Below are 23,990 nucleotides of genomic sequence, written 5' to 3' on the forward strand. Positions count from 1 at the left end.
ACAGTTTTGTTTTGTTATTAAATGAAAAATCAATCTGCCGTCGTCCTCATGGGTAACTGCACATTCACCTGTGTGTTTGTTCTGTCTTACAACCTTTTGTGGTTCTGTTTCTGGGCTGGAAAAAATGTCACCTTTTTTATGCACAATTTTACAGAGTGTTTATTGACTTTGTTGTTGGTGTTGTGCGAGTGTTACCCCTGATGTTTCACTTCCTGTTTGTTCTCTCTGTATTCCAGCTGATTTACTTTCACTTTCACTTTCAACACTCTCCCTCTCTTGGACCTGAGTCCTCAGGTCCACACCGATTTCTGTGAGAGACCTGCTGGGAAAATCACATGGAACACAAGAAGAGAGATGGAACCAGGTGTCGCCTTTGACCTGTAGCTCGACACCATGTTAGGTTTTTGCTTTTACTCTCGGTGGCCTGGACCGTCTCGGTTCGGCCCAGCACCGTCTGAACACCTTCACTTTCACTCAATCATCATTTGTAACAGCTTGGTCGTTGTCCCGGTGTCGTGTAGCCTGGCAGGAAAAATGTTTAATCATAGCAGTTAGTTTGTAGAAATAAACATCATTAGTTAGTGGCAGGATTGGATCCTACACCAAGGCGTTCCGTGGGCCTGGAAACTGTCGACCTGTAAGCAATTCAAAGGATGTGAAATCAGAAATCCTGTTAACAGAAGAGCGAATAGACATTAATGCAATTGGTAATTCGTCAAGCCATGTTATTTTTGTCTGTGCACAGATTTTGTCAAGTCAAGTTTTAATGTCAAAGTCAGGTTCATTATTTCAGCTTTGCTCTGGCATTGGGGCGATGAGCAGCCCCGAAACTATATGTCAATTCCAGTGCGTGTTTGTCAATTTGTCAGATCTAACTTTGTCTTGGGAAACCATGGTTGGGGATATAAGTGGTTTATTAGGCAGTTGACAACAACCACTTCATTAGGTACCTTCACAGCCTGTATTATATGTCAGGCTTCGCTAGCATTTATTTATTATAGGCCGGCCTTTCCTGGTTTCTAACCCACCTATCTGCCATATGGCAGTTCCATATATACTGCACCAATCACATATGCAGAGTCACTATAAATAATCACCCTCTCTTCACCAGTGTAGTGCAAGGCTTTGATAACAGCTATCATTTCAGCTGTCTGTGCTGACTGCTTACCCTCCAATTTACCACTCACTCTAGTCACAAAATCACCCTCAACCTGGTCAACCACAGCAAACCCTGCCTTTAGCATACCATCTGATGCTCTAAAACAAAGCCATCCATAAATAACGTGATTACCGGTGGGGGAGTTGTCAGTGGTACCGCGAACAAACCATCTCTCAATTTGTTTGCTTTTTTTTTTTCAGTCAATGGTATGCAGTTATATGGCTCACCCTCAGTGATTAGATCAGTCATGTTTACACCCTCATGGACATAATTTCAGGTTCGGCTGGCCAGGATTTTTGGTAAACTTTATCTAAGACACCGTTTTATATATTGGTACATACCTTATTATCTATTGTTTGTTGTTTATAAGGCCCAAAAAAAAAATAAAAAATAACATAAGTCTCTGGTCCTGGATCAGACATAAGGCTTTATCTCTCCATAGTTTAATTAGCCATTCATTTGTGCCCCGTCCGTCCGGGGGCACATTACAACATTGACAGGTCATTGTAATTTCTAGGTCCCTTTCTATTATTAATAAGTGTGTTGGAGGAATACAGAAATGTGTGCAAACTAGACTGGTTTGCTACCTTGTAGGGTAGTGATTTGTTGATAGTCACTTTTCAATTTTACCAGAAACCCATTGTACCCACCGTTATTGAAGCTTTTTTTTTTTTTTTTTTACGGTGGACTATTTAGGCCCATTATCCACTAGGGCTCTTAATGGTCCATGAGAGGTCCAGCCATTCCCCTCATGGTGGGTTCCTGTGTGCCCCGTCATTCATCCGCATCACTCCCTTTGGCCCCATGTTGGGTGCATAGGCGCCATTAAATCTGGTTGTGATGGGTTGTGTGGCGCTGGTGGTCCCCTGGCAAAACCACCATTTCCACGCCCGCCACCTCCTCTATTGGGACCCCATCCCCTTGCATTTGGTGCGTTAAGTGGATACCTTACACCGGAATATTGGGGCTGTGACCCATTTTGAGGGCATCTTCTGGCCCAATGACCTTCTTGTCCGCACACATAACATGCATTCCTGACAAAACCTCCAAAACCTCCCCGTTTTGGTCTACTACTCCTTCTTGGCCCTCCCCTTCTCTGTTGGTAATATCCTTCCCACGGGTTTCCTTTATAGGGTGGGCCTGTATATGAATCTATGGGCTGATTGAGATATTGTACGTTGTCCGGGACACTAGTTGTCATAGCTACTGGTGTTGGTTGGGCCTGCTTGGGCATTTGTTTCTTTTTTGTGTTTGCCTGTTTAGTCTGTTCTAGCTGCAGTTTCAAAAGCTTATTCTTAATCTTATCTACCTCTACAAGTTCTGTTTGTGTGATTTGTTTATGGCCCTGTCTGTGTAATACACAAGATCTCTTTCCCATGTTGCTATCATTTGTATTTCTCTGTAATCTTAATAGAGTTGTGATTATCTCTCCCTGTGTCATAATTGTTTGTTGTAATCTTTCCATTTTTCTTTTCAGGGCCTTTATTTCATCAAATTCAACATCTAGTTCACCACTGTTTACTGTTAACACCGGCTGTTGCTTTGAGATCGAAACAGACTTTTCCTCATAACGAGGAGGTGTGTGCAGTGAGGGGTATAGTGACTTCACTTGAGGAGGAGCCATGGGTGGGGCTGAGGGTACTGGCTCAGTGTTTCCTTGTCCTTTTACTTGCTCACAGCACAACTGTCAACTTCGCCTTTTTTATTTGATTTAATAGCCTGCATGGCAGCAGCAACCAGAGCTAATCTCGTCCAAATTCTCAACTCTTTCTCAAATCTGTTTCTGAGTCTTTTACAGTTGGTCCCTTTCCAAACTACTTGCCTTTTTTGCCATTGCACATACACTGTTAGGCAACCATACTCATCACATTTTTTTTAATTTAGCCATTTTCACACAATTTACAAGCATTCAAAACTTCAAAAAGCACAACACGTCACTCTTATCTAACAAAAGGATATATACACCAGTAGTTTTCAGGAGTTTCACCCGCAATACAAACACAATACAACTTTCACAGAAATGTCACAAAAATAACAACAATATATCAACAATACTATTCACATTAAGACGTCACTTCTTCTTTCCAGTATTCGTGGACCTCTCATCCAACGGGCTGCTGTACACCCCCTACAGGCTATACAACCTGAGTCGGTACTTTATAACACCTAATGCGTTAAAGGCCTCCAACCTATTATTTAATTCTCTTTCAGTATTCGTGGACCTTTCATCCAACGGGCTGCTGTAACACCCCCTACGGCTTCAACCGAGTCGGTACTTTATAACACCTAATGCGTTAAAGGCCTCCAACCTTTCATTTAATAACAAAATTCAAAAATTTCAAAAAGTTTTTCACTCTGATCAACTTATAAAAAATTTAAATTTGTAATTCAGTTCGGATCTCCTTATCAACACAAGTAATTTGGTATATCCAATTAGCAGAATTCGATAAAACAGGCTTCTGCTTACCTTATTTTAATAGAGCGCTCTTTTGTGTTGAAAGGGAGTCCTCGCTTACTCTGGTTTCTTCAATACGAAACCCTCCTTCCTCTCCTCAAACTTCCCTCCAAAGAACGTCGGGGTCACCAATTGTTGGACTTTAAGGGTCCATTGCATGTTCATAATTAGAGGAAAGACACGGTATTAAAATTAAGTTATTTATTGATCAGATATGAAAAAGTTTTACAGCGCTGGGTCATCTCAAGCAATGAACGACGACCTCAAAAAGTAACATGCATATTTATAAAATATGTGACGTCGATCTTCTTCTTAGAGTCTCCACCCACAAAGGCCGTTCCCCTCGTACATCTGACTCCATCACCACCCAATTTTAGCCTGCAGAAGATAGACACACACACAGCAAAGAAAAAACAAACTTTTCTCCGCTCATCCCTGAGGGCCATACAGCCCGTAACTTCCTCCCCAGTACTCCTCCACTTCACATATGATTGACTTCACATAGAATATAATAATGCTTTCTTAAAACCAAATCATTAATAAAACATTCATTTATTCATAAAAAACATAAGCTGTAAGATGAAAGTGATTATTAAACACATTTCAATATCATGACATCATTTCATTATTCGTAAAATTGGTTATATGAATAAGGCACACATTAACTTCTTTAGATAGATAAACACATATTAAATCTTTTACTGCAATACAACTTCTAAGCAAAACACTTTAATCATTATTAAAAAACATCTGTTAGGGAAGAAAACACACACACAAAGAACAAGCGCAGGAGATTCTGTTCTTCAAGGTTGAGCTGCCATCCCCCCATTAGATTATTTTGTATGCAACCTTCATTTCATTGGTTAATACACATTTATCAAAGACAACATCATATCTTTATTACATCAATTATTCAATGATTAATACTGATTAAGTAAGAAATATATTGCATATTTTATCCTGTGAATATTAAAGCATTAGTTAATACATAGTTATCTGTTTGCTTTTCTTCTTTAAGCCTCGCTCTTTATCTTGAATGTTGCCACCTGCAAATTCCTCACTAATCCAACCACGACCTTGTAACTTTTGCAAACACAGAGGCTCACAGAGGCCTCTCAGTAACTTTCCACTCTCTCAGACAAACACAAACAATCTTTTACTTCAGCATACTATAATGATTATTGAAAACACTTCTAAATACAATATTAATAAAACATATGACATTAAAATCCCACACAAGGCATGTCAAGACATATGTTTCAGGCATTTTATGATACAGGAAGCAGGTTTTATGTCAGCCTTCAGCCTTATGAAAAACAGATCAGATATATTAAGCCTGCAATATAATGCAGAAAGCATTGTATACTTTGCACACATTTTAGTAACACTATCACCACTTCTCTTCATTAGATTTATTAGTCAGATTTCTCAGATAGCCCTTAGAGAAGTTAATTGAGAAATGCAATTGCGTCAACAATTGTTGATTTGGCCACAAGAGAGCTTCATTGTCCACTTCAGTTCATCTGTTCAAAGTAAACAAAATCTAATACATATTACTGTCATATATTGTTTTCCCCATTGTTCAATAAGAAAGAAAGCTTATATAATGTGTCAAATGTATACTGCAGACTTATTTCCCCACTTTAGGTGAGTCCTGTGATTTCTTGCCTGCTATACTTTATTTATTTTATTGATGTCATAAAGAATTGCCCATGCAATGATGGACAAATTAAGGGATAGCAGGCTAGAAATCACGTGACTTACCTGTTAGCAAGCACTATGAATTTGACACATATGACCAAGAAAACCAATATAGTTTACTCTATAAACTGAGCGCAACGGAGCCCTCTTGTGGTCAAATCACGCAATGGCGTTAAGGGGGAAAAATAAAATTAATCAATATGTGCAACCATTGCGACTATTAGTTTGTAAAATAACAATTATGTAGTATTATAAAGATAATATTATATATTTTTTAATAACAACTAGCTTTACATCAGTAGCTTTGGCAGGAGCATGCAAACCAGATCTTCGACAGACATTTAAAGGGATAGTTCACCCAAAAATGAAAACTCATCATTTACTCACCGTTTGTGGACCCCATTGATTTCCATAGTAGGAAAAAGGAAAACTGTTGAAGTAAATGGGGTCCACGAATGGTTTGTTTGCAAACATTTCTCAAAATGTCTTGCTTTGTGATCATCAGAACAAAGAAATCTATACCGGTTTGTAAAAAAATGAGAGTGAGTAAATGATGACAGAATTTTCATTTTTGAGTGAACCTTTAAACACATAAACACTGATTTTTTTTTTTGGAGTCTACATCTATTTTAGTCACAATGCCTGACAACTATGATGATCAAAACCAACAGGTGACCAACACAGAAATACTGTCTTATTGAAATATTAACCCTGGCATCCATTCTTTAAAAAACTGTCTTTTTTATCCAAGATCTAATTATGTCTTGCCATATTATCACTAAAGTAATCAGTTTACTGTAAATGAAAATACAGGCAAGTTTTAGAAAATTATTTGAAGCATGCATTTCAACGTTAGTTTTCTTGATCAGTATCAACTATTCTGAATATCAACTATTCTGAATATAAATACATGCACACCAACAACTAGAATGCTGAAAATTTTCAAAACAATATTACAAAAATACAAAAAATATTTAAAATAAGAAAATTTTAAATATTTCACAACTGGAAACTTTATATCAGGAGTATAGTTACATAGTTGAACCCAGTAAAGTTATGTATCACAACTATACTGAAAAAATAACAATAAATAATAATTAAGGGCCAAATGACCAAGTGATGTAATATTACATTTGACAGGAACATGGAACAGGAACACTCTCTGTCGAATGGGTGGGGTTTAATAACATAGACTCTACCTCAGCAGGCCCCGCCCACTAAACTGCCCAGGTGAAAAAGTAGTACACTTCCATAGTGTACTTAAAGTGCTTTATTTTCGCACACTAATTTTGTACTTAATATACTAAAAATTCATCTTTAGTACTTCTTAAGATGTTCTTAAGATTATATTTGTGCTATTTTGAGCCACCATGAATATGAACTAAAATGCACTTTTAACATACTATCTCTGTATTAAAAATGTATTTAGTTAACACTTGTATTAAACTTGAACTTTCATACAAAGATAGGGTTCAAGTTTACTATAATTGGTATCTAAATACATTTTTAAATACATTTTTAGCATATTTTAGTTCATATTTATGGTGTCTCAAAATAGCACAGTGAAGTACACTTAGATGATCTTAAGAACATCTAAAGAAGTACTAAAGATGAATTTTTAGTATATTAAGTACAAAATTAGTGTGCGAAAATAAAGCACTTTAAGTACTATGGAAGTGTACTACTTTTTCACCTGGGTGCTCACAGGTTTTGTTTCTCATCCATCAATGTCAGTGTGTTTACAACCAAGCGATGCAAAATGAAAAAAGCCAGGTCTCCAAGGCAAAGAAATGTTGTTCTGTTTCAACAGCATCACGAACAATCCAAAACGTACAAAAAAAAATCAATTCAGAGTAAAAATAATGAAGCTAAGTCAACTTGTGGAGGTCAAATATTCTCCTGATAAAATGTCAGCTTAAAAAAGAGAGAAAAGAAATGAAACACCAAGCACTAATGTTGACTCAAGGGGCAAAATTGCAAAAGCAAAGAAATTTACCAAAGTTCAGTGCACAGATTCTGCGACAGTGACGGATCGAGTTGACTCTTGGAGAGGTTACACAAAAGACCGGTCCATGTCAAGTCCAGTTTAAATTTAAGAGACAAGTACTCAGCCACTAGAGATAAAGTCAGAAAAGGTTAAACGATCAAGTAGGAACAATACAACAGCCACAGAAAAACTTTAGCTAATTTTAGCTAACATTCCAAGTAAAATCCAAAACATTGCTAAACAGGAAAAGGTGATCAGATTTGAGAAGTGACACAGTGACAGAGAAACAATCTCCAGTTCAGATAAACAGCACTGGGACAATAAAAACCTCAGCATTCTTACCCACACAGAGTGGGGGCAGACCTGGAAAGAAGGGGCTTATCAAATGTCTTTATAGGCAGAAAAGGAAGAAGAGAGAGAAAAACAGAAAAGTGGGTCAACAGGAAGGAAAAGGAAGACTGCAATATTGGACAGAACAGTAAAAGGGAGAAAGAAAAGTAAAGAAGAGCAAAGTGGAGATGTGATTAAAACTGAAGAGAATAAGTCGGAAATGGAGGAGTTGAAAATGTGAATGACAAAACTAGCAGAGGAAAATGAGGACGGTAATGAAAAGAGGAGGAAGAGAAGGATAATGAGGCAGGACACAGTAAGCGTAATGAGGATAAAGTTGATGATAATTGTAATGAAGAGCAGGAAACTGAGAGCATTAATGATTGTTCAACAGAAGAGAAAGAAAAATCTGACAAGGTTGAAGCTAATAAGAGACCTGATGAAGAGGAGGAAGCTAATAAGACAGGTGAGGAAGGTGAGAATATGTCTGAGAAAGAGCGTGAAAGAGAGGAGTCTGTAACAGAAAAGTAAGAATAACAGAAGGTGAGACGAAAAGAGTGAGGAAGTGGATGTGCAGGAAATGAATGTAATAAAGAAAACCAAGAGGACAAAAGTGAAAATGAAGAAGAGGAAAAATCAGGCAAAAGAGAAACAAGGTAGAAAAGAATAAGAAAGAGGCAAGTGGAAAGGAAGAGGATGGTGAAGAACAAGAGGAGAGAGAGGATGAAGAGAAATTATGAGGAAACGGACAAACAAGAAAGTTAGAGTTATAAACAAGAGTGAAGAAGATTAAGGAGGAGGGTGGAGAGTAAGAAAAAAGAAACTAAAGATAAGGTTGAGGATAAAAGTAAAAAGAAGCACCAAAACAGAGATCCACAGCCACTACGCTCCCTGCAAATAAACAAGGCATCAAACAGACAAATGCACAGGGAGAGCCTGAAGACTGGATAAAGAGATCAACAGAATCTTCATGGAAAGGGACGAGCAGCCAGTGCTCAAGATTTTGAGTTTTGTTACAATGTCTGACTACAATTTCTGAATCTTAAAGGCGGGGTGCATGATCTCTGAAAGACAATGTTGAGATTTGAAATCACCTAAACAAACACGCCCCACCCCAATAGAATCTGGACCTTCTTTTGAGGGACACATATGCAACCCAGGGAACAATGTTGGTTAGTAGATATGACCCTCACTGCTGAATGGCCACCAGTGTGTTCTGGTACTCGGCCCGACTCCTTTTTCCAAAGTGTTTTTCAAAAATCATGCACCCCACCTTATTATGCTGTATTTAACATTGCCCATGCAAATTTCTGGTGTAAATGTGGTCACATACATAGCAAAGCCCCTTAAAAGTAATGATTCATGAGTGTTCAGTTTTAAAGTGTTTGCCAACTCAAGAGTTCATTTTACGTTCTGATTTGTGTCATCATTTGTGTGATTTACAGCTTTATACGAATAATTATTTTGAAATGACACAAGCTGCCCATTATCCATTGATCATAATAACGACATTTATTTGTGAACATTTTAAAATGTAAGGTATTTATTTCTGTACATACATTCTATATATATATATATATATATATACACTCACCTAAAGGATTATTAAACACCTGTTTAATTTCTCATTAATGCAATTATCTAATCAACATATCACACGGCAGTTGCTTCAATGCATTTAGGGGTGTGGTCCTGGTCAAGACAATCTCCTGAACTTCAAACTGAATGTCAGAATGGGAAAGAAAGGTGATTTAAGCAATTTTGAGCGTGACATGGTTGTTGGTGCCAAACGGGCTGTTCTGAGTATTTCACAATCTGCTCATTTACTGGGATTTTCACGCACAACCATTTCTAGGGTTTACAAAGAATGGTGTAAAAAGAGAAAAACATCCAGTATGTGGCAGTCCTGTGGGCGAAAATGCCTTGTTGATGCTAGAGGTCAGAGGAGAATGACTGATTCAAGCTGATAAAAGAGCAACTTTGACTGAAATAACCACTTGTTACAACCGAGGTACGCAGCAAAGCATTTGTGAAGCCACAATACGCACAACCTTGAGGCGGATGGGCTACAACAGCAGAAGACCCCACCACTCATCTCCACTACAAATAGGAAAAAGAGGCTACAATTTGCACGAGCTCACTAACATTGGACAGTTGAAGACCGAAAAATGTTGCCTGGTCTGATGAGTCTTGATTTCTATTATGACATTCAGATGGTAGAGTCAGAATTTGGCGTAAACAGAATGAGAACATGGATCTATCATGCCTTTCTACTGCTGTGCAGGCTGGTGGTGGTGGTGTAATGGTGTGGGGGATGTTTTCTTGGCACACTTTAGGCCCGTTAGTGCCAATTGGGCATCGTTTAAATGCCATGGCCTACCTGAGCATTATTTCTGACCATGTCCATTCCTTTATGACCACCATGTACCCATTCTCTGATGGCTACTTCCAGCAGGATAATGCACCATGTCACAAAGCTCAAGTAATTTCAAATTGGATTCTTACATGACAACGAGTTCACTGTACTAAAATGGCCCCCACAGTCACCAGATCTCAACCCAATAGAGCATCTTGGGATGTGGTGGATGTTTGTGCATCCCACAAATCTCCATCAACTGCAAGATGCTATCCTATCAATATCTAAAGAATGCTTTCAGCACCTTATTGAATCAATGCCACGTAGAATTCAGTTCTGAAGGCGAAAGAGGGTCAAACACAGTATTAGTATGGTGTTCCTAATAATCCTTTAGGTGAGTATATATATAGTGTGTGTGTGTGTGTATATATATATATATATATATATATATATATATATATATATATAGCCTATATATATACTAGAACTTTTACTAGAACATCTTCATAGCTTGTCTCACATGTGTCATTGCAATGTAACCAAAGGCGTAGTAGCCTACTTATAACATATGGACATTTATATTGCATATTGCATATGTTATAAAAGTGCCCATGTGCTGTCTTTCTTTAAAATAAATGCCCCTTTAATGTTGTGTATCTAATACAATGATATTCGCTCATTTTGACGTATTTAAAAACTTTAACTTTCAAGGCCGTTTACGTTCGGACAGTCCACGCGCAGGTCTGTTTGTATGCGCGCGCTCTCGTAGTTCTCTACTGCAGGAGGCGGGTCTCGGGCTCGTGCTCTGACTTTAGTACAGGAATGCACCGGAGGTCTCCAGCAGCTCCTGTACTTCCTAAAGATGGACACCTGGATGTGTGTTTATGTGATAATGTTACTTCTTCTGTCCGAGAGCTTCGCGTATGATGGTAAGATATTTATCCAGAATCGTCGGCTTGAGTCGCGCGCTTTGAAACTATTTGCAGCGAAACTTATTAAAGTAATTCAAAGTACTGCAACACTTAAAGTAGATAAAGTAGTTGTTCATTTGAGAGTTTTCAGTTGTTGTTTCTACTAGCTGTAATGTACGAGGCACAGTAGATTTTAAACAAAGCTCTGAGTGTTTACGTGGACGCTTTGGGGGCTAAAGTTAGGGGGAGAGAGAGGGGTTTCAATACCCTAAACCTAGAGGGAAAATAAAGACACTGGACTCTTTCATACAGTATTTGCAAAATGATTTGTCACTGTGCACCTCTGCTCAACAGAGATGACAAAGTTTTTTGAAAGTATAGCCCATGTAATGAGCGACAGATAAATAATGTAAGTTCTCCTGGAAGTGGGTCAGCTGTGTTGAGATGTGTGCTTATTTTGGCTGGAATTGTGCAGGAACTAAATGAAACAATCTGCTAGTAAGCCCAAACATCTCTTCTTGCATTCAGGGCTAAATTCTGTCATCATTCAGTCTCTTCAGGCTTGTGTCATTTAAATCAGTATGACACACAAGATGCTTTGAAGAATATGAATGTAGATTATTTTTATATGTAAATAAATACCACCAGGGGCTGTCAAGCTTAAAAAAGGACAAATAAGAATAATAAAAGTAGCCCACCAGAAACTTTCAAATAGGATAAGAGAAATATTTTTAAGTAGATTATTTTTACCCGACTGGGGTAAAAGATGAAGGGAAAATTATATATACAGTATATATTTGCAGTGTATGACATGTAATATTGCAGCATTGTAAACATTCTTTAAAATATCTTGTAATACACATATTTATAGTATTATTTACATATTTGTATTTATAAATAATATCTATCTGTGTACACACTGTGACAGTTTGTGTATACAATACTTTTCGCTGTTCATTTTCAATCACATTCCCCCTTTGCACCACAGCACCTTCAAGCCTATGGTTTCTTGGCCAAGTATGTTTTTTGTGTATTAATTCAAAAAGCGAAGTGTCTCGCTTGGACTGGCTTGAACACGTTTGCGCTTTCTGTATTTCCTTTGCTGTTGGAAGCACAATTCAGGCAGATTACTGGGACCACACTAAAGATGCAGGTTGTATAGTGGTGGATGAACAATTTTGTCTAGCCTATATATTCCCATTTTGTCTATATATGATTTTCAGAACATCAAACTGCTGGAAATTACTTAAAAAAGTAGCATGCAACATGCAAGTCAACCTATTTAAGTTTTAACTTGTGATAAGTTGACATAACTCATAAAAGCAAGCAGAAAAAATGTAATATAATTTGTTAAGTTAAAGTTACATAAAAAATATATGTTGATTTGATATCATTTTTACAGGAAAATGTTGCTTGTATGAAGTTGTGGTTCATGCACTCGTTGGCTGTATAGTTTTTGGTGGATTTAGAAGTACAACAAAACCTCGGGTCAGATGTTGTGTTTATGTACACATGTAAACTGAGCGCCAGTCAGAGAAAGTATCATTGTTTTATTGTTTATTCACAAAGACTGGGTGGCTGTTTGTGTTGTGCGTTTAATAGTCTTGTGAACACAAACACAGGTTTTTCTGTGATGTACACATGTAAGACGGAAAAAAAACAACGGCCACCAAACACTGTCCTAACCTGAACCAGCATGTGCATTTGCTTGTGTGCATTTGTAAAATGCCCACATGCTTAGACATCTATGCATCACCTTCCAATGTTCAGTAAGCTTAAGTTAATTGTGCATCAATAGCTGTTTTTTGTATGAGATGCATACGATAGAAAAGGGCCAAAAGGAGAATTTGGTGTTATGTTGCTTTATTTAAATATGATGCGACAATAATGACTTGATAGAGCCTTGCCTGAAAAGCTGTAAGTATGAAGGTTATTTGAACTTTATGTTGCACTCTTGTATTTTAATAGGAGAATCATAATATACATTTTATATGCTTTTACAACACTGTTTTATTCAACTACAGCACTACTGCTGTTTTTTCCAGCAGTCTACCGCAAATTCAAAACATACAGTAAATCACTGTAATTTAAATGTTAATACCCATAATGCAATGCATATTACAGTAATGAACTGGAAAAGAAAATTATGGTATTTTATTGGGCATTTTGTCATAAGTAACTGTAGAAATTACAGTTAAGTCTAAATGGGATCGCACACCGGCCGCGCAGCTCAGGGTCGCGCAGAGTCGCGTCTAGGACAACTCGGAGGTATCGCAAACCGGAAGTGCACATTAAATAGCGCAAGCTTCGTTAGATAGCGTCTACTTCAAAATGCTAAATATACCTTAGCAGCCAATGTTAATCGTTAATGATTTGGGACAAATATGATGTTATTCAATGTTAAACTATGTGAGTGGCGCTCTGTGGATTTGCGCAACTTCCTGAGTCGTGGCTGGGCGGCACGGACAGGCGCCACCTGGTGGTATACTCTTAGAAAACAATGTGTTCGATTTTTTTTTAGCGCGGCACTGAGCTGCGTGGCCGGTGTGCGACCCCCTTAACAGTGTATAGGTAATTTAAAGAGAGATTGCTATGAAATTGCAATGGTGTTATGGGTGATTTAAGAGGTCTTGCTATGGTGTCTGTGGTGGTTGATAATGCATTGCATGGTGGTTGCTAGATGGAGAGAGAGAGAGAGCACATATACACACTTGAATTCAAGAGTCTGAGCCAGTCTTTAAACATTCGTTCTCCGTAAATCTATGGGATTTCTTGGATTTCGGTAGACATAGCTGGAAAGCTCTAGTAGTAGCTATAAAATCCTAAACCTAAGTTTGTAGCAGCGTGTTGGTTATCTGTGAAGCTAGAAATGTTGCAGATGATGAACAGGGGGAGCCTGAGGGATCTTTAATGTTCAGCACTGATGACTAATGACTCTTCCAGCCAGGAGTGAGCGGTTTATATTTGTAAGTTGTGAAACGTTTTGTGATCCCCCAGGATTGAGAGTATAAATGGTTTGGTAGAAGTCAAATTTTCTGTAAGTGGAAAATCCCTCCTTCAAAGTATAAATATATATGCATGTATGTATGTGCGAATCTGTGCCAAGTCTGTGAGTATTCTGAGTTACACAACGTTCTGCTGAGCTTAACAAAATGGAACAGGAAAACTCATCTGCCAACTGGTTCAAACACATACACCTACGCACAGACACACATACATATGGAGTGTTTTCCATGATAAAAGTTGGAAAACTGCAGTCCTGTCATTATTTGCCTTTAGCTCAGCAATAACATTCTGTCTGTCTGTCTCTCTGTCTCTCTCTCTCTCTCTGTGTGTGTTCTGGTATGTGCTTTACTGGTATATGTGCTTTACTTCCGGTGTCCTAGTAAACCAAATGTCTTAAAAACATACTAAATAGTAAAAATATTTATAATTTAAAAATGCCTAAAGTTTCCTGTTTTTGGAGTTAGGGTTAGGGGACGGGGGTAGAAAATACAGTTTAAATACAGTATAAAGTGATTACATCTATGGGCAGTTCCTGTAGACCACATATACAGCACAAGTGTGTGTGTGTGTGTGTGTGTGTGTGTGTGTGTACTTGTATATGTGGTCTAAGAGGACTTCCCCTCATAATATGCATAATGACGTGTATTCAGACTATAAACATTTCTCAATATTTATCATATATTTATGAGAATATCTCTTTTTATATTCAAAGAATAAAAACCTTTGTGGTTTGTAGCTGCATTGAAGTGATTAAATGATGACAGAATTATCGCTTTTTTCAGTGAACTGTTCCTTGGTGAATCTCATGAGTTCTTGTTATTGCATCAGAGCGAGCTTTGATCTAACTTGCTGTGTGATCTGCCATCTACTTCCACACACGCAAGAGCAAAAAGAACAGAACCAAAGAGAATAGAGGAAAAAAGCAAATCAGCGGCGATTTATATGCGCAGAATGCACGCTCTTGTTTTTTGTGTTTGATCCGTGTCTAGGAGGGCGACCTGTGGGTAATAGGGTTTTCCATGATTATTTGAATGGCTTTAAAGGGCTCATATTTAATTTCACTTGAGCACTGATGGTGTGCTTTCAGATTACAGTAAGTATGAGACAGTGAATTAGATGGAATAGAGCACACAAACGTGTTTCCTTTGGAGGCCATTTATATTTTTCTTCAGTATGGTGAGGTGACTGCTGAGTAAATTACACGGTGACTTCTGCGAAGTAGCCTCGGACGTTCAGTGTAAATAAGCTAAAATTTGCAACTACTAATCTGGTCTCTGAATGAAGCCATGCCAACATCTATTCCATCTATTCCTACCGTGCCAGTTTTCTAATATAATAATAGATGTTATTTTTGTGCCATTTTTACTGCTTCTTTGCATGACAGCCTGTAATTCACTTCTTTACCTGCAGGAGGCGTTGTTGCATTTGATGCTGTATTGTAGTCATAAATGCAATAAGCCCATGTTCAGGACAATCCATATTCATTTCATCCACTCTCAGACTGAATATATGAGTCGAAAATATTACAACAAAACATTCTGGAGCAAAATGCTGTCTTGCCTTGTTTTATCCGAGTGACCCAGGATGCTTAGATTGTAATACAGTTGAATCTGAGATTGTTTCTTGCTTGTGCTGTCCTCAACTATTTTACAGGCTCTGGATACTGGCCGTACACTGATGATGAAGATGTGCGATACACAGGTGAACACTTTAACACACTTTCACACCCGTACTGATCCACAAACACCAACGACATGAATCCAGTGTTCACTTCAAAAACCACCTGGACCGCATCTTTACTGTGCTATCTGAATGCAAACCTTTAGCTATGCCCCTATCTGCCTGCTCAGATCTCTGACTGCTTCCTTTTATTCTCTGCCTGTGTATTTTTGTTCATTTTCCTCCATGCCTGGTTGAATGATGGCAGCTGTCAAGGTAAGTACATGAAGTATACTTTAACACCACGCATTTATATGAAGAGCTCAGATCCAAAAAACTTAAAGTACGTCTGACATGTTTTCTTGTAAATGAGCATTTCTTATCAGGCTCGTAGATTTAAAGCCCCCCTAACCTAAAAAAATGCACTTTTAAATGTGTTTCTAGCAGAAAATTAGTCATTCTGTAATAATACAAATCCATCTATTCTTCTTTGTGTAATCTCCTTTAAACCGCAACATTCACACAAAACAGGCTGTTGTGGATCTGCTATCAATGTGATGTCACATTGATTACGCCCCACCCACACTGCAACAAATGATTTTTAAGAAAAACATTTCTTAATTTAAGATGCTTTTTCTTGATGAGCAAAACAACCCAAGAAAATAAGTGTAGGTTTTAGACCAAAAATATCAAATTAAAGTGATTTTGTGCATATGTCACTTTAGCTATTTCATTGGCATTTAACAAATTTGACAGTCTTTTGCTGCAAAACCCTCAATCTCCACTTCTTAAAAAGTCTTCAGTCACTCTTCACTAAAGGTAAAAGGTAAAACTCTTTCATCTTGTCGTTCATCTTCTTCTGCCATGCACTTAGAGGACTTTGCTGCGGATTCTGCCACCAAAACGGTATTTCTGAAGGCCTGATGCTGAAATTATAATAATACGTGCCGAGAGCATTTGATCAGTCATCATCTTATTTTTGACGGAGGTGGCGTTCTGCGGCTGTTGCATCTGAGCTCTTAATAATATGCTAGTATAAAATGTGTTTTAAGTAAAGTTGGTGTATTAGGTGACAGTAGGTCTTGTTTGTATATATAGACCATTTCAAAAGATGTAAACAACAGTGGTCCGGAAACACTTCCTGTTTCAGTTTGTAACTGTTTTTTTATTTCACATACAGTATATCCTTATCTTTAAGATGTTTCTTTACCTTTTTGATTCAGTTCTATATGTTCTGTTGGTTGTATTTTATCCCAACGTTTATCTAGTGTGAACTGAAACAGGAAGTGCTTCTGGACCAGTGTTGTTTACATCTTTTGAAATGGTCTATACATGATGGTATGATGGTGTATGTCCCTCTATTAGGTGTGCCATGGTGCGCCCCGGTAAAGGTCAAACATGGTCACGTCAGCTGCCAGACGCCACGTGGAGAGCGTTACAAGAACGTATTGGGAACTCGGTGCAAGATCCGATGTAAGACGGGCTATGAGATGCACGGCAGCAGCGAGATCTTGTGCATGAACAGCAAGCAGTGGTCAGGAAACTACGCCTGCAGAGGTCTGACCACCATTCACTCAACCTGATTATAAAATCATGTCTATATAACATCTATACAACCTTAATATAAGATTAACCTGTGGATGCTGATGTCAGCATATTTTAGTCTCTAAAATAAGAAATGCAGATGTATTCACAAGTTTTAGATGTGTGTTGATTCCGGGAAACACATATGATTGATAGGTTTCCTAAATTTTTCATTTATAGGTTTCTTTTATCTGAATATGCTCCATAATATGTTTATTTAGATATTTCTATAGACGCAAATCTGTATGAAATTTAGTTTTAACTCAGCAAAAGAAACCATTTAAATTTAATGTCCACATTGGTTTTGAATAGCTCAAACAACACAACATTTAACACAACATGATGCATGCCAATCAGGAAACATATATCAATTGCACTGACGGCAGTAATTGTCCATTCAAAATCCATTTCAACCAAGGCATGAATTAATTATGTTTGCAGAGGTCCGCTGTCCTAAACTGACCATGCCGTCTAATGGAGGATATAAGTGTTCGGACGGGTCTTACTTTAACTCACGCTGTCAGTTCTTCTGCTCGCCGGGGTACACACTGCGTGGAGACCACAGCGTCACCTGCCAGAGCAGCCGAACGTGGAGCGGGGGCAACAGTGTGTGTCTGGGTGGGTGAAACGTTTATTCAACACATTTTCACATACCCAAAATCAATACCTGCTGCAACTATTGTGTTTTCTGTATCAGACATGGATCCTCCTGCTATTAAGTGTCCTAATGTAAAGGAGAAGACAGCTGAACCTGGAAAACTGACAGCCAAGGTCACATGGGACACGCCAGAGGGCAAAGACACAGCAGATGGCATCTTAACAGAGTCAGTGTAGCACACAAACACCAGTTTATAATGCGACAATACATTTACATGTGTGCACATATGTGAACCTGTCTGTGAAATATAAGTGTCATAATCTAATTTTAAGATTAGGAGCATCAAATTTAAATTTTAACCATTGATTTCACTATAATTTCAATCTTTGACATGATATTCCTCAATCATTTTTAAAGATATCAATGTTATATTCTTTACATTATGTAGGAGACATGTTTTTCCCAAACATATTACATTACCGTGGCGGCCGGTGACTTCTTGATGTGAAGTTCGTCACAACATGTATGTAGCCCATCATGTGTGTGGTTTGTAATTTAAAAATATGTGTTCGGCGCGTCTTGTCAAAATAAGTGCCTGCTGCAGATGCGTCCAAAGGGTTTATGTTAAAGAGACGCTCGCGTTTGCCAGATACTCGCATAATCTAATGCTTAATCAGAGTTCACTGTTAACTCATGTCTTGCGTGTATTTTGTGAATGTAAGCGTCTCTTTTATCATAAACGGTTTTGACGCGTGTGCAGTAGGCACTTATTTTGACAAAACACGTGATGCACATGGTTCACATGACGCAACAAATAAATATTTTGAAAACACGAGCAACACACATGACACTTCAAACACATATTTTGAATTTGAGTCGCGAGCCGCCACTGTTACATTATAACATGACTATGCTGATTCATCACTTCAGCCAGCACCATAGAAGTAGTAACCATTATTGACCAGTCTAAACCAGTTTTGATATTCCACCGCGTCTAAAATGTTTTTCATGAGGTTGCACATTTAAATCAATTTTTTTCACTTGTCAGTGTTGTGTGGACGAGACTGAAATAGTTTTTCTTTGTGTAGTGTTGAATTGAAAGGAAAGCCTCCAGGCACTCACTTCCCAGAAGGGAATCATAAATTATCTTACACCGTTTTTGACCGGGCTGGGAACAAAGCGACCTGCAGATTCAATGTACGAGTGAAAGTGCGTCATATATGTTGCTCTTTAAAGGAAAACACCACAGTTTTTCAATTTTTTACTATGTTCTTACCTTAACTTAGAGAAATGAATACATACCTATCTTTATTCAATGCGGGCTCTCCTGATTTTGCCAAGTGGTTGATGTCCTCAGGGCAACATTATGTTGACCCTGGAACAACATTTCAATCAACCAATCAGATTTCAGAAATAAGATTATAGTTTGTTTTAAATTTAAGCTTACAACCAAGATTAGCTGTTTCTAGACCATTGTTTTTTACTTATCATGTCCCTCTGATTTTAGGGTTTGGTTATGGTTAGGGTTGGGGTTTGGGGTAGGTTTAGGTTTTATTTAGAAAAATGTTGTACCTGAGTCAACACAATATGTTGCCCTGAGTACATCAACCACCCGGCAAAATCAGTTCGAGCATTCAATGCGTGCACTTCACCTTTGTACAGCGCGTCGTGAATGTGTTAGCATTTAGCATAGCCCCGTTCATTCCTTAGGATCCAAACAGAAATGAATTTAGAAGCCACCAAACAGTTCCATGTTTTCACTATTTAAAGACTGTTACATGAGTAAGTAAGGTGGCTCAAAATAAAATGTGGCGATTTCTTTAAGCGGATAAAAAATGAGAACTATATTGTATGGCGGAAGAGCACTTAGTTTGCAGCACTTCAACCTCGCCGTGCAGTAACATCATCACTCCTGTGAACTCCCCCCTCTTGGTCATGGAGTGATGATGTTACTGTGCCAGAGGTCGAAGAGCTGCAAACTAAGTGCTCTTCCGCTATACAATATAGTTCTCATTTTTTATTCGCTAAAATATTACCACGGTTTATTTTGTACTATCATACTTACTCGTGTAACTACTCATGTAACAGTCTTTAAATAGGGAAAACATGGAATTGTTTGATGGCTTCTAAATTAATCCCTCTCTGGATCCTAAGGAATGAATGGGGCTAGGCTAAATGCTAACACATTCACAACGCGCTGTACAAAGATTAAGCGCAAAAATTTAAAAAAGATAGGTATGTATTAATTTATCTAAGTTGAGGTAAGGACATAATAAAATATTGAAAAATGTGGTGTTTTCCTTTAACTTATGAGTAGATTAAAATTTTAAACGGTAAGCTACAGAAATTGAACTACTGATGCAAAAATGCATCTTAAGTTTTGAATGTTTGCATTCAGAGGAAGTGTAGAATGTCATAAGTGTGTGTTATGATGTGTGTTGTAGTGCGTCGCTGTACTCCTCTCTCTATCCCTGACAACGGCTGGATGAAATGCGACAGCGCGGGTGATAATTACGGGGCCACGTGCGAATTTCGCTGTCTGGGTGGTTATGAGCTGAGGGGAAGCGCTGCCAGGGTCTGTCAGTTTAACATGGAGTGGTCTGGCCTGGAGACTTCATGTGTTGGTATGTATCACACGTTAACACCTGATATAAACAAATACATCAGCTATGCAAGAGATGCTTTCATTATTCCTAATACTGTATGTTCTCATGTCGGATTAAGTAGTATTAAGTAACAATTTTGTTGTTACCTTATGCCAGCCAACCCCCCTTGACCTAAATTATTTACTTGAAGTAACGCCTAAGATTTTAAGTAAATATTTCCATAATTTAATAGCAAATGAAATGTTTATTTTTCATCCATTTATCAGTAGTATTTAACTTTTGTTGTTTTCACCTGTTATTGCACCTTCATCTGGTAATTTTCTATTATTGGTACATAAAACATATCTGTTCATTTTCCATTAGTTTTCAGTCACACAACATGCAGATTAAACAAATAAAATATATATTTTTGTTAGTGAGTGCTTATTAAGATTTTTTAATTCTACAATTATTTATTTACTTCTAAACCTGTATGAATTTCTTTTTTCTGATGAACACAGAAGAAGACATTTTGATAAATGATGGTAAACACACAGCTGATGGTAACCATTGACTTCCATATTAAGAAAATCAAATTTGATGGAATTCAATGGGTACCATCAACTGTGTGCTAACCATCATTTATCAAAATATCTTCATCATCATTTATCACAATACTTCCATAATATTTTTTTTCCTAATATGGAAGTCAATTGTTACAGTCAGCTGTGTGCTTATCATCATTTATCAAAATATCTCCATTTGTGATCATCAGAAAAAAAATCATACAGGTTTATAACAAGATGAGGATGATAAAATAAAAGCATTTTCATTTTTGGGTGAACTATCGCTTTAATTCACAAACCCGCTGCAATTCCCCCACGAACCACCAGGGATTTGCAAACACCAGTTTTTGGGAAACCCTGCCTTGTGCAATAAAATACAAGCTTATTATGAGTAAACCCCACAATCCATTCATAACTGTCCTTACGGTTAGTTTCTCACTCTCTGACTGTCATTTACATTATTAACAGCAATGAATATTAATGTTGGGGTGAGGTCCGCTGCCGCCCTATTGGATCAGTTTTATGAGAAACGGCGACTTTTGATAATCTCCGCCCCCTCAGCTGCCAATCACTACTACAGATTCCAGATGACAAATTTACAGGTAAGCCGATTCTCTTTTTATATTTTATTTTTTCGCATAAAAGAAACAAGGTGGTGATGGATGTGTATTGGTATGAGCCCATTAAGAGCATTTTATTGAACAAATGTTTGTATAATATGATCCTATACATAATGTTTTGGTCCATTCACTGAGAGGAAAACATCTTTTTAAATGTTTATATATGTTCTAAAAGTTTATTTGGTCAACCTTTATGTGTGCATTAACATATAGATGGATTCAAAGCTAAAAGGCATGGACTAAAAGCACAAAATTTCCATTTTAATTTCATCCTCAAGGAACAGATGGAGATATTATAACACTAGGCATCTACAATAAAAGCGATAGAAATTAAAAATCGTATAAATGCAGTTTATGCCATAAACAAGTGCAAATGCAAAGATGACATGAGTTGTGTGTGTGTGTTTCAGCATGCACAGTGTGGTCTGGACCTGAGACATGTGACAGTGATCGAACTGGTGGGGGTCTATCCAGCTCAGATTGGCCGTATCAGGCATAGACTTATTCCTCCAGGATTGGCCCTACAACTCAGGTACTCCCAACTAACTGCTTATAGGTTGCTTGACTACAGTGCTTTGCTTGACCAACAGCATTGCATTGATATTGCTTAAAGGATTAGTCCATTTTCTTAAAAAAAATCCAGATAATTTACTCACCACCATGTCATCCAAAATGTTGATGTCTTTCTTTGTTCAGTCGAGAAGAAATTATGTTTTTAGAGGATACCATTCCAGGATTATTCTCATTTTAATGGACTTTAATGGACCCCAACACTTAACAGTTTTAATGCAGTTTAAAATTGCAGTTTCAAAGGACTCTAAACGATCCCAAACAAGGCATAAGGGTCTTATCTAGCAAAACGATTGTCAATTTGACAAGAAAAATAAAAAATATGCACTTTTAAACCACAACTCCTCGTCTATCTCTGGTCCGGTGATGCGCCAGTGCGACCTCACGTAATACGTCATCACGTCAAAGGTCACGGATGACGTATGCGAAACTACGCCCCACAAGTGTGCAGAAAGAGGACCGTTCTGACGTTGTTGTATGTCGAATGTTAATAATTAATGTCTTTGTGTCAGTTTATTTTTTAAAATGGTCCGTAAATGTGCGTTTCATATATGTAACACGTGACCTTTCCACGGCATTACGTAATTACGTGAGGTCGCGCTGGCCCGTCACACAGTCGGAGGAAGAAGAGAAGTTGTGGTTTAAAGTGCCAATTTTTTCTTTTTCTTGCCAATCGTTTCACTAGATAAGACCCTTATGCATCGCTTGGGATCGTTTGGAGTCTGTTCAAACTGCAATTTTAAACTGCATTAAGTGTTGGGGTCCATTAAAGTCCTTTAAAATGAGAAAAATCCTGGAATGTTTTCCCCTAAAAACATATTTTCTTCTCGACTGAACAAAGAAAGACATCATAATTTTGGATGACATGGTGGTGAGTAAATTAACTGGATTTGTTTTTTTTTTTTAGAAAATGGACTAATCCTTTAACATATTCTTTATGTTTCTATAATGCATTTTTAATCTCTTGTTTTTGCTGACAAGCAACCACTAGTATTTCCTTCTGGATCTGCAAACTTAGTTATGCTTACTGCATGAATTTGGAGTTTATTGGCTAATTATTTTGGCCCGTCTGTAGGTGTGTAACTGAATATGACCTAAATGTGTGTGTGTGTGTTTTGTAATTGTACAGGTTGCTACTCCAGCTGTCTCAGAACTCATTTAACATGGTACTTCTAGATAAACAGGGTGTGGATAAGCAGCGCTACACTTTCCCAATCACAGCAGCAGAGATCTTTACCACCATCGATACCCTTCCTCTGCGTACCGAGGAGGCCTTGCTACAGAAAGAGGCTGGACACAACTGCTAGATACACACACATACAACATTCTGCATCATTTATAAGCTTGTTTACCCATAGGGACCTTAATTTAGGTCCCCAAGGTGACACAAGTCTGTGTACATTCAGGTTGAAATCCCGCACCAGGATACAAAAACAAGTACACACACACACACACACACACAGCTGAGAGCGTCTGGAGCTCCTAAATCTGATCACACATTTAAAACATAAACAAATACACATGCACACACATTTTTAAAATCGAATGCATGAGTGAGTCTCTGTTGTTGTCTTTTTATAATGCTCTGCTCTATTATATGTCTTATGTCTCTATTTATGTCAAAGTGGAGAGTCTGCATCTCTAAAGAAATACTGCCAATGTTATGTTAAAGTAATAAAGGCTTTTTAATGATAGAGATCATTGGACTCACTTTCTTAAAATGCCAGTCTTGTTTATTTTAGTTTGCTGAATAAATCTGCATGCAGAAAAGCTTTTTCCTACCTACAGTAGCCTAAATATAAGTCACATTGTCATCAGGACTCTGTATATGTGAAAAACCTAGACATGCATATTAAAACAGTTCAATTTAGTTTTCTGCTTAGAAAGAAGTCTTTGGAAGCAA

At 37.8% G+C, this 23,990-nt stretch overlaps 1 protein-coding gene across 1 annotated transcript; it reads left to right on the forward strand.

Moving 5' to 3' along the window:
• Positions 1–10,758: 10,758 nt before the first annotated feature.
• Positions 10,759–23,781, forward strand: srpx (sushi-repeat containing protein X-linked). The gene is made up of 10 exons (XM_073855222.1): positions 10,759–10,917; positions 15,559–15,606; positions 16,930–17,121; positions 17,590–17,766; positions 17,846–17,972; positions 18,835–18,954; positions 20,189–20,370; positions 21,366–21,499; positions 21,928–22,049; positions 23,217–23,781. Exons 1-10 carry the CDS (start codon positions 10,851–10,853, stop codon positions 23,392–23,394), a joined length of 1,347 nt encoding a protein of 448 aa, XP_073711323.1. The 5' UTR covers positions 10,759–10,850; the 3' UTR covers positions 23,395–23,781.
• Positions 23,782–23,990: the final 209 nt, after the last annotated feature.

The sequence above is a fragment of the Misgurnus anguillicaudatus genome, chromosome 17, assembly GCF_027580225.2.
Source record: "Misgurnus anguillicaudatus chromosome 17, ASM2758022v2, whole genome shotgun sequence".
In the NCBI taxonomy this organism is placed as follows: domain Eukaryota; kingdom Metazoa; phylum Chordata; class Actinopteri; order Cypriniformes; family Cobitidae; genus Misgurnus; species Misgurnus anguillicaudatus.